This window comes from Astatotilapia calliptera, chromosome 5, assembly GCF_964374335.1.
Source record: "Astatotilapia calliptera chromosome 5, fAstCal68.1, whole genome shotgun sequence".
Taxonomy (NCBI): domain Eukaryota; kingdom Metazoa; phylum Chordata; class Actinopteri; order Cichliformes; family Cichlidae; genus Astatotilapia; species Astatotilapia calliptera.
Genome location: NC_137426.1, coordinates 37737640 through 37749713, shown reverse-complemented (window position 1 = coordinate 37749713; position 12074 = coordinate 37737640). Strand labels below are relative to the sequence as shown.

General features: G+C 44.4%; 1 protein-coding gene across 3 annotated transcripts in view; it reads right to left on the bottom strand.

The window, feature by feature from the left end:
- LOC113023063 (calcium-dependent secretion activator 1) overlaps positions 1–12074 on the bottom strand; it is a 359245-nt gene that overhangs the window by 80331 nt on the left and 266840 nt on the right. For all 3 annotated transcript variants that reach the window (XM_080301445.1, XM_080301446.1, XM_026169137.2), the window contains exon 19: positions 9862–10003. In XM_080301445.1, the coding sequence (XP_080157571.1) occupies positions 9862–10003 (142 nt within the window). The remainder of the gene's footprint in view (positions 1–9861; positions 10004–12074) is intronic.

Genomic DNA, 12074 nt, shown 5'->3' with positions numbered 1-12074 from the left:
CAGGGCAGAGCAGGCTGTACCTGCTGCAGAGACTCAGGTCTTTTGGCGTGAAGGGCCCACTCCTGAAGACCTTCTATGACTCTGTGGTGGCCTCAGCCATCTTTTACGGTGTGGTCTGCTGAGGCGGCAGCATCTCTGCTGGGGACAGGAAGAGACTGAACAGGCTGATCCACAGGGCCAGCTCTGTTCTGCCCTCTGGACCCAGTGGAGGTGGTGAGTGACAGGAGAATGGTGGCTATGCTGTCATCCCTGTTGGACAACATCTCCCACCCCATGCAGCAGACTGTGACAGCACTGAGCAGCTCCTTCAGTGGCTGCGGCACCCACGGTGTGGGACGGAGAGATTTCGCAGGTCTTTCCTTCATACTGCTGTCAGTCTACAACATGGTCTCTGCAGACACACGTGCAAACAGACACACACATATCCAATATACCATGGTAGCCTTTGTCTAGTCTCCCTTAAGTGCAATATTACTAAGTGCAATTTTTCTGATGCAACATAGTATTTTATTCTATGAAAGAAATGTTATGCGATGAAAGTTATGCATGCAAAATTAACTTTGTGCAGTGCCAAGCATTTCAGCAGTGTGAGACATTAAGAGCAGCTCAGGCTATTCCTAATGTCTTGATATACTTCTCTCTCAACCAGTAGCTGGCACTTTGACCATCTAGTGTTGTTTCTAATATCCATACACGCAATGGCGGTCCTAGCCTTTATGATGCCCTGGGCAAACAAGGGGGCCGAATACTTTTGCAAGCCACTATATATATCAGAATCAGAATCAGAATCAGAAAGGGTTTTATTGCCAAATGTTGAGCGGGTTTACAACATTAGGAAATTGCTGCGGTGCTTCAGTGCAAACATACTTTTAGAAATACTGTTATAAATTAAGCTTAAATGGACATGAAAATAAAAATGAGAATAAGAATTAAAAGTGCTAAGTAGATAGATAGATAGATAGATAGATAGATAGATAGATAGATAGATAGATAGATAGATAGATAGATAGATAGATAGATAGATAGATAGATAGATAGATAGATACATGATATATACATGAGTGCAGGTGGTGATCAGTGCCAAACATGGAATGATGCAGTGAACACAGCGTAGGGTCATGTGTTAGTGGTGGGAACAGTCATAAGGTTATTGTTCATGTGTCCAACAGCAGAGGGGAAGAAACTGTTCTTATGGCGAGAGGTTCTGGTGCGAATGGACCGGAGCCTCCTGCCTGAGGGGAGCAGGTCAAACAGACTGTGTCCAGGGTGAGAAGGGTCAGCTGAGATCCGAGCTGCACGCCGCAGTGTCCTGGAGGTGTACAGGTCCTGCAGAGATGGGAGTCTACAGCCAATCACCTTCTCAGCAGAGCGCAAAACACGCTGCAGTCTCTGTTTGTCCCTGATAGTGGCTCCAGCGTACCACACGGTGATGGAGGAGGTGAGGATGGACTCGATGATTGCAGTGTAGAATTGCATCATCGTCCGTGTTGGCAGGTTGAATTTCTTCAGCTGCCTCAGGAAGTACATCCTCTGCTGGGCTTTCTTAATATTGGGCTTTCTTAATATATCTATATCTATATAATATATTAATATCTATATCTCTCTCTCTCTCTCTATATATATATATATAGAGAGAGAGAGAGAGACAGCGAGTACACATGGAATGCAAACAGCTAACAAACAACCATTATAATTCGTTATACAATGAGAACAGGCCAAATCAACAATTGACAATGACTAATTAATATTGTGCTGAACACAGTCCAAAAGATTCAGTAAGCTACATCAGTGTCTACTGTTTACTATCATAGCCAAGTGACTAACAAACATAAACAGAAATTTTCACTATCCCTACTAACTAATGTTATGTTGTTGTGTCTCTGTTGTGGTCAGTGCTATCCTCTCTGCTATTGCATGCTGGGGCAGCAGGTTGAGGGTCACACATGCCAACAGACTAAATAAACTGATCCACGTGGCCAGTAATGTGTTGGGGATGGAGCTGGACTCCGTTAGGGTGGTGTCTGAGAAGCAGATGTTGTCCAAGATAAGGACAATCATGGATAATACCTCACACCCACTCCATGACATACTGGCTAAACTGAGATTACCAAAAAGCACAACTGAACGACACAGGAAATCATTCCTTCCTGTGGCCATCTCACTGTACAACTCCTCCGTGTAATACACTGTAAAAACTGCAATAGTTACACCCTTTTTACACACGCTCTTTTCTACTCTGGAATGTTTTTGACGTTGCTAACTGGCAGTCTTTTCAAGCGATGTTGAAATTTCCACATTTCGACACTTCAAATACTTCAGGAGCTGTCCGCTCAGCGCAGCATCAGCACCACGGATACATCTGTAGACTCGAGACAGAATTCACAATGTGTTTTTGGGACTTTCAGGTGTTTGGACCAATGTTTTCTTTTCTGATCAAACCAGAAAGGTTTGTCAGATGGATTTGTCTCGCATTAACTGGCTGGACAAAGAGGACATCGAAATGCAGCTGATTGAACTGAAAAGCTCGACTCTGTGGGGTCAAAGTTTGCAGAACTACGAACACAGCTGGAATCCACAGCTGTGCGTGTTCATGGAGCTGCATGTTCACCTGCTGGACATCACTACCTGACAGGTTTAACTGTCTTCAGAACATTGCAGAGGCCTTATTGACAGTATTTGGCTCTACATGTCTGTGTGAGTCCTCAGGTAGCCTCTGAATGCTGGACACTGGGAGACCTGTGTCTCTGAGTGGGAGACCAGAGATCACATTAACATGTGTGTCTCTGTATCAACAAACATGTCATATTGGCCCAGTTTATTTTTCTTATCATTGTTGTGAGGAGACCATAAATAGCATTTGTATTTTCTGTTGTTCAGTTCATTTGCTGTTATGGATAAAAAGTCTTTGTTGTTTCCAAACAGCTGATAACTATTCGCTGATAGCTGCCTACATCTGCAAACAAATATAATTCTATAAAGTTGTTCTATATAGTGTGTAACTGTTCATATAGAGCGTTATTAAATTTATTGCTAATGCAATTATATGACACATTGACTTCTGAGGAAATTTTAGATGGCACTCATCATCAGAAAGGTTGCCGACCCCTGGTTTGGAGTTTAGTTTGTTATTGCTACTATTTTTACCATTCTTGGAGAAACTGTAACCCACATAATTTCCTTAAGGATTAATCAAGCATTCTGATTGTGTTTGTTTCAGGATACATAACCTGCCATTATCCACTCACACATCTGCTTATCTGTATCTTTTGCTCGTTTCTCCTCCTCTTCTTTTCTCTTTTTTCTAATCTGAGCACCTGATGGCTTTGAACTTTTCTCGTTCTTCTTCCATTAGTTTTAATTTTGCACTCCAGTATGAACACCCATCCCCCAACCCGAGGATCACCACAACATAACCTAATAGACCAACACCTTAGTTCACAGATTTGTGTTGTCTAGGGTTTATTTCTGGGATTTTGCACAATCCAGGATTTCAATCATGAATACATAATGTCCTTGGATTTACAACATTATGAATGAAATGTGCTCTATTTGGAACCACCCCCCCCCCCCTCCTTTCGACAGGTTGTGTGTGAGACTTTAAATCATCAAACTGTAAATTATAAACTTTAAATTGTTATTGATCCCTTTACCCCGAGTCCTAAAGTGTATATTTATTTTCTTACTCTTCTTATATTTATTGTTTGTTTACTTGCACTGCTGTAACTGGATCCTCATCGTCTCGTCTCTCTATACACTGTACTGTATATAGCGGAGATGACAATAAAGTTTACTTTAACTTCAGCAGCGAGCAGGCACACCGACGGCTCCCACGCTCACTTTTCACGTATAGAATTTAAAAAAAAACATTGGTGCAAATTATAAGTCTGTATCATAATGTCTGGTGTTTGTTGGTTTGTTTTTATTTTGGAAGTTGGTTATTAGATGGTGCTCCAGCCAGCCAGAGAATCCCCCTCCGCCCCGCCGTCTCCTTCCTGTGCCGCAAGCAGCAGGCAAACGGAGGGCGCCCTTACTCCCAGCAAATGGCATAAGAACACAGATCGGTGCCTATGCCATCCCCAAAATGCGCTGGCATGATGTCGGGGCAGCATGAGTATGAGCAACTTTTTTTGCCAATACCCGTGATGCCGCCCCCACCACAATGCCGCTCTGGCTGGTTTTTAATATGTCGCCCATATCAAAAAACGCTACTGCATACACGTCAATACTGTTCCTTTGAGCTGTGGCCTATTAAGCTCCAGCTTTTCTATATCTAATAAAATAGCATGATATAATAAAATAGTATATTTTATTAGATATAATAAAATAGCTAGCTACATTTACAGCTGCTCAAAAATTAACACAGCCTTGCAAAATTTATAAAATAATAATCTGTTTGCGATTTGACATGCAGTAGAATCTTATACATATAAATACATGTAGACATTACGATTAAACTCATCTCCACTGTGAGTAAGATGTACTTCATCTTGTGTGCTCTTTGAGTGCTGGCAAATGTTAAAAATAATGATGCTGATACTGTTGCGTTTCTGAGCAAGCAATTAATACAAATAAGTTAATTGTTTTTGCCTCAGCTGATATCAAGAATGTATCCTGTGTCCCTGTATATCCTAATACATAAACTGAGTTTAGTGTTACTTAGCCCACAAATTTTGAGGCATGTTACAACTGATCTTCTTACTCATCTCTGTGCTTGTCCTGCTAGACCTCAGTGCAGCATTCGATACTGTTGACCATAATATCCTATTAGCGCGATTAGAGCATGCTGTAGGTATTACAGGTACTGCACTGCAGTGGTTTTTATCATATCTAATAGACTCCAATTTGTTCATGTAAATGGAGAGTCTTCTTCATACACTAAGGTAGGGCTGTGCGATATGCAGCAGCCTAAGCAGAGAGGCCCAGACCTCCCTCTCCCCAGCCACCTCCTCCAACTTATCCGGGGGAACACCAAGGCGTTCCCAGGCCAGCTGAGAGATATAATCTCTCCAGCGTGTCCTGGGTCTGCCCCGGGGCCTCCTCCCGGTGGGACATGCCCGGAAAACCTCACCCAGGAGGCACCCAGGAGGCATCCTTGTCAGATGCCCGAACCACCTCAGCTGGCTCCTTTCGATGTGGAGCAGCAGCGGCTCTACTCCGAGCCCCTCCCGGATGGCCGAACTTCTCACGCTATCTCTAAGGGAGAGGCCAGCCACCCTTCGGAGGAAGCACATTTCTGCCGCTTCCGTATCCGCGATCTCGTTCTTTCGGTCACTACCCACAGCTCGTGGCCATGGGTGAGGGTAGGGACGTAGATCGACCTGTAAAATGAGAGCTTCGCTTTTACACTCAGCTCCCTCTTCACCACGACGGACCGGTGCAACGTCTGCATTACTGCAGCTGCAGCCCCAATCCGTCTGTCGATCTCCGGCTCCCTTCTCCCATCACTCGCGAACAAGACCCCGAGATACTTGAACTCCTCCACTTGGGGCAGGAACTCATCCCCGACCTGGAGTGGGCACTCCACGCTTTTCCAGCTGAGAACCATGGCCTCAGATTTGGAGGTGTTGATCCTCATTCCCGCTGCTTCACACTCAGCTGCGAACCGTTCCAGTGCGAGCTGGAGGCCCCCACCCGATGAAGCCAACAGAACCACATCATCCACAAAAATCAGAGATGAGATTCTGAGGCCACCAAAGTGAAAGCCCTCCGCCACTTGGCTGCGCCTAGAAATCCTGTCCATAAAAATTATGAACAGAACCGGTGACAAAGGGCAGCCCTGGCGGAGCCCATCACCCACCGGGAACGAGTCCGACTTATTGCCGGCAATGCGAACCAAGCTCTTGCAACGGTTGTATAGGAATCGAATGGCCCATAGCAATGGGCCAGACACCCTATACTCCCGCAACACCTCCCGCAGGACACCCCGAGGGACACGGTCGAATGCCTTCTCCAAGTCCACAAAACACATGTAGACTGGTTGGGCAAACTCCCATGCACCCTCAAGTATCCTGGAGAGGATAAAGAGCTGGTCCAGTGTTCCGCGACCAGGACGAAAACCGCATTGTTCCTGCTGTATCCGAGGTTCGACTAGCGGACAAACTCTCCTTTCCAGCACCCCGGCATAGACTTTCCCAGGGAGGTTGAGGAGTGTGATCCCCCTGTGGTTGGAACACACCCTCTGGTCTCCCTTCTTAAAGATGGGGACCACCAACCCGGTCTGCCAGTCCACAGGTACTGCCCCTGATCTCCACGCAACATTGTAGAGGTGTGTCAACCAGGACAGCCCTACAACGTCCAGAGCCTTCAGGAACTTGGGGCGGACCTCATCAACACCAGGGGCCCTGCCACCAAGGAGTTGTTTAACTGCCTCAGTGACCTCGTCCCCGGAAATTGTCGGGTCACTCCCCTTATCCCCAGACTCTGCTTCCTCCTCGGAAGACGTGTCAGTGGGATTAAGGAGGTCCTCGAAGTATTCCTTCCACCGCCTGACAATTTTCTCAGTCGACGTCAACAGTGCTCCGCCAGCACTATACACAGTGCAGGTAGAGCACCGCTTTCCCCTCTTGAGACGCCTGACGGTTTGCCAGAATCTCTTCGAGGCAGTCTGAAAGTCTTTTTCCATGGCCTCCCCGAACTCATCCCACACCCGAGTTTTTGCTTCAGCCACTGCCCGAGCCGCATTCCGCTTGGCCTGTCGATACCTGTCGGCTGCCTCCAGAGTCCCACAGGCTAACCAAGCCCGATAGGACTCCTTCTTCAGCCTGGTGGCTCCCTTCACCTCTGGTGTCCACCATTTGGTTCGGGGATTACCACCACGGCAGGCACCAACCACCTTGCGACCGCAGCTCAATGCAGCAGCTTCGGCAATGGAGACGCTGAACATGGTCCATTCGGACTCAATGTCCCCAGTCTCCCTTGGAATGCTGTTGAAGCTCTGCCAGAGGTGTGCGTTGAAGATCTCGCGGACGGGAGCCTCTGCTAGACTCGGCGCATAAGTGCAGATGACAGTCAGGACCCGTTCCCCGACCCTAAGGCGCAGGGAACAAACCCTCTCATCCATCGGAAAAAACCCCAACGTACCGGCAGCAAGTCTAGGGGATATTAGAATACCCACCCCAGCCCGCCGCCTCTCACCAGGGGCAACTCCAGACTGAGACAGAGTCCAGCCCCTCTCCAGGAAACTGGTTCCAGAGCTCAAGCCATGCGTAGAGGTGAGGCCGACTATATCTAGCCGTTACCTCTCAACCTCACGCACTTACTCAGGCTCCTTCCCCACCAGAGAGGTGACATTCCATGTCCCTATTGCCAGTCTTGGCAGCCGGGGATCAGTCCGCCAGGGCCTCCGCTCCTGGCCGCCACCCGGCACACAATGCACCCGACCCCTATGGTGCCTCCTGCGGGTGGTGGGCCTGCGGGAGGATGGACCCATGTCTCCTCTTCGGGCTGTGCCCGGCCGGGCCCCATGGACTAAGGCCCGGCCACCAGACGCTCGCCCTCGGGCACCCTCCCCGGGCCTGGCTCCAGGGCAGGGCTTCGGTAACCCTATCCCGGGCAGGGTAAAACTGTTCCCTCGATGTTCTCTTCATAAGGGTCTTCACCAGAAATCTACTTAACAGATTTTATAATTTACTTTAATTTCACCACTCCTGAGCCAATTTAAGGATCTTCCATTCGGCAAACAGATCATTTAGAATTCATCCAATATGCACAAATTTGCGTTTTCTTTGAACAGGCTTGTGCTTACCTTTAAATCTTTTAGACCGGTCTCCTGTTCGCCTCATATCAGATCCCACCTTAAGCCAATCTATCCTCTCAGCCGCAAAAGAATCCGGGTCACGGCACCAATTATTAAATTTAGTTCTTTAAATTCTTTTGGCGAAAAAAGAAAAACTGGACCCAGTGTGGTCAAAACTCAAAAAATGATCTTGATTTTACATTTACGGAAATGGAGAACTGCAGCACGAGCACACATCCGCAGCTCTGACAAAATCACAAGGTGAATGTGTATATGTATAGTTTGGCTACGTCACACGCTAAGTTTCGATCAAAAAAACTCCTTGTATGGTACCAGTTGCTCTTTCTTTGTGTCTTACTTCCTGTGCAGCTCTGCACTAAACTTCCCCTTCTCTTTACTTCTCCTTTCTAAAGTCTGTTGCCAGGGCAACTTGTCACCCTCTGACCTAGTTCTTTGTCAACTCTGGGCCTTGTTTATAAAGGCCTCTATTATTAAAATACATAAAACAATATAGTCAGTAAATAAGCATTAAGAATATATATTTATTTCTTAACACAATCCATTTACCATTCCAGTGTGGCTTGTTCCTTGTGCAGCCATAGCCTCCGCATCCTGATATTCCTCTGTTACGGCCCTGGCCGAACAGTGTTTCTGCAAGTCTCTCCCCTGATTGGTTGAGCTAGTCTAGCCTCAACGCGTCAACTTTACCTTCAACTGTGAATTTGATTCTGGTTTTGGAGAATGGAAGAGCAAGATCTTAACCCTTAACCCACTCTTAACCTTTATTATTGTACTTTCTTGCCCCTAGATAGTGGCATATAAAGCGTCTCTCTTCTGCTTTGCTCATTGTGTTTTCCCAGAGCTTAGAAGGCTTCAGAACCAGTGGAACCCTTGTTGAGCAGCCCCAGCCTGAGGAGACTACATGCCGTGTGATGCAGCCCCAGTTGCTGGACCCTGAGCTTGTGAGTACCACACTACCTGAGCCTGAGCTGTAGGTGTTATGTTGCTTGAGCCTGTGGGTCTCGTGCCACCTGTCTACTAATACCTCAGTACACTTAATATCATAATCTGTAGATTTTGCAGACTGAGTGCAATACCTGACATGAACATGCCTGACCGTTTGCCAGAAATACAGAACAAGCTTTGCATTGCATTCATAAGAAGGCATGTAATTTCCTAACAATTGTGGTCCCCCAATGTTAAAGCACAGCTTCCTAACCCCTTCATTGAAAAGGGGGACTACTGCTCCAGTGTGACATTTAAAGGGTACTATCTATATATTCCACTTAATATTGCCAAGGTCTGAAGATCGTGATTAAAGAAAAGAACCCTCTGATGATGAGAACAAGGAATCAGGAAACCTTGCCTGAAGTACACATACTGGGGCCTCACCCTGAAGCAAGGCCCAGGGTAGGGCCCATGTTGAGCCCCTACCCCAGCCCTTAATCCATGGGCTGAGCCTAAATGTATGTGGAGTCTACAAGACTAAAATTCAATAGACGCATAGTTAAAACTTTTATCAGGAACATACACAGTAATGTGCAGTTCTGCTTAGGGCTTAAGGTCAGAGTTTTACTGTCTTGCCCTGAGTTGTCTGCATCATTTCACACTGACATTTTTGGCCCATCAACATAATTGCCCCGTCCTTCATCTACTACTTGCTAGCCTTGGCTCCCTGGAGCATCTTCCTGTTCCATAAAATAAGATTCAAGGTGATGAGTTAAAACTTTTGACAGTGGTGGAAATGTGGTGCAGATAAGAGATGGTCGTTACTGGTGTTACACAATAGAATTATAGGGAGAACGTGAAGTACCGTATCTGTGGCAGGAGTGTGGAAAGAGACATATAATTGCATAAGGCACTTGTGGGATAAGCAAATCTGAAATCAGGTTCAGACTTGTTTCTGTGAGCATAGAAACAGACGAAATTTTCTGTATAAACTCAGTTGTATATGTATTATGGATTAAATGAATTTTATGTATTAAAAAATAAGCATGTTCTTATGCTACAAAAGTTGCTGACAAGGACTACAAAGCAAGGCTAATGGATGTGTGCCAATCAATATGGTTTGATCCTCAAGAAAAAGAAAAAATTAGCAAAGGTAAATTAAATAAAGATGTCCTTACTTAACCGGTTCCCATGATTCTCTTTCAAAGCCTCTGTGAATAGACTGAGCAATGGAAGACTCCATCAGGTCAACATATCGGACTACCAGGGGGGCATACAGGTCTTGCAAGTGTTTGTGGAACTTCCCATTGCACAAGTTATCTGAAAGAGAGAGAAAAAGGGAGAGAAATAGACAAGGAGGTGACAAAATAGCATAGAACCTGACCGGTTTATTGGATTTCTACAGGGTGGGCCATTTATATGGATACACCGTAATAAAATGGGAATGGTTGGTGATATTAACCCTCTGGGGTCCAGGGTATAATTGGCCGTTTTTGACTACTTTTGATTTTACCTCTATATTTCACCTTTAAAATATGGTTTTCTTGCCTTGTTTGGTATCATTATTTTCAGCACAACCTCAAATATCTGAAATTTGAGTTAGTTTTCCAATTTGGTATACTATATTAGCACAGTTGATCTAAATTCAGACAAAAAATTCAAAATCCAAGTAGAACAAAAGTTATATTTTTTACTGTAAAACCCACAAACATGTTTAATGAATCATTTTCATAACTTGAAATGCAAATAGAAATTGTACATTTCTAAACATTATGCACAAGTTTTGCAAACAACAAAGTTATATGGTACTATTTACCTAAAAATGCAGCCAAGTCCTCAGGCGTTTTTTATATAACCATTTAAATCTATTTACAGAACAATCAGGTGTTCTACATCAAATAAGAAGGCACACAAATTATTTGTGCCAGTCCAAAAAATGTAGTTTGTGTTCAGTATAAGACAGAGGAGCATACCACAGGCCTAAACCCTGCAGGTCTGACAGCAGGAGGTGCATCAGTCCAGTTTTCCATGCGGGAACAGCGTTTACACTAATCTTCCTTTGACGGCTTTTTGAAAGCAAATATGAAATTCAGCAGTCTACCTGACACTCAATACAAGACAATAACTACACAACACACTAACTACAGCCTCCAAACACGCTAAACATCACTAATGTCTCACATATGAAAACTCGCTCTCTCTCTGTCTTTCGCTCGCCCGCTTTCCGTCACGGGTGTCACTCCTAAAAACGTTCCCTTCTCCCTTAACAACCAAGTGCCACATGTTGCCTTATCATTTTTTTGATTGGCTGACATGGTAAACTCTATCACCAATAGGGAAGGGGTGTTTTTTTTTCTTTTTTCGCTCGCAAAGGGAGCGTTTTTGCTAGCGCTGTCTGTAGAAAACGCAGTTTTTACCGTTCTTCCCACTGTAAACGCCACTGGTTTGTTCAGAAAAAAACAGCGCGTGTATTTTTTATCATAACTCTGGTTTTACGTGGCCCATCGACACAATTCAGAAACTGCTATATAGTTTGAAGTCTGTACTTTCGACCCAAGTTGAAATGGAGACTCTGACGTGCTGCATCTTGTAGCTGTGTCGTCTTAAATTGGTCATGTGATTTTGACCCCAGAGGGTTAAAGTCCTGTTTGTGGCACATTAGTATATGTGAGGGGGCAAACTCCTCAAGATGGGTGGTGACCATGGTGGCCATTTAGAAGTCGGCCATCTTGGATACAACTTTTGTTTTTTTAATAGGAAGAGGGCCATGTGACACATCAAACTTATTGGTAATGTCACAAGAAAAACAATGGAGTGCTTGGTTTCAACGTAACTTTATTCTTTCATGAGTTATTTACAAGTTTCTGACCACCACCACCCTGTAGTTTGATGGAGAGATGACCAGTGTTGGTTAAGTTACTTGAAAAAAGTAATCAGTAACCAATTACTGATTACTTCCCCCAAAAAGTAATCCTGTTACTTTACTGATTACTTATTTTCAAAAGTAATTAATTACTTAGTTACTTAGTTACTTTTTAAAAACACGATTTACAACCTGAATAGGTGATAAAGCGATAGATCTTTCAGCCCAATTCTACTTTTTCTACATAATCCATCATACAAAATGTAATCAAATGGAAAAGTATATTTTTTAACTTGTTTTATCAGTTTTAATCTTTTAACTTTATGCATCAAGCAAAAATTTAATTATATGCAACATTCTCTGAGTTGAATAAATTAGTTTAACATTGAAACCTATTTTCTGCACATTCCAGCACATAAAATAAAATATTTTGTGTGTCTACACTCAGTCTTTCAAATAGATGCAAGTAAAACACAGCAGAAAATAAATAAAGTCAAAGAGTCAGCGGTTCTTTTGCTCTATTTTCAC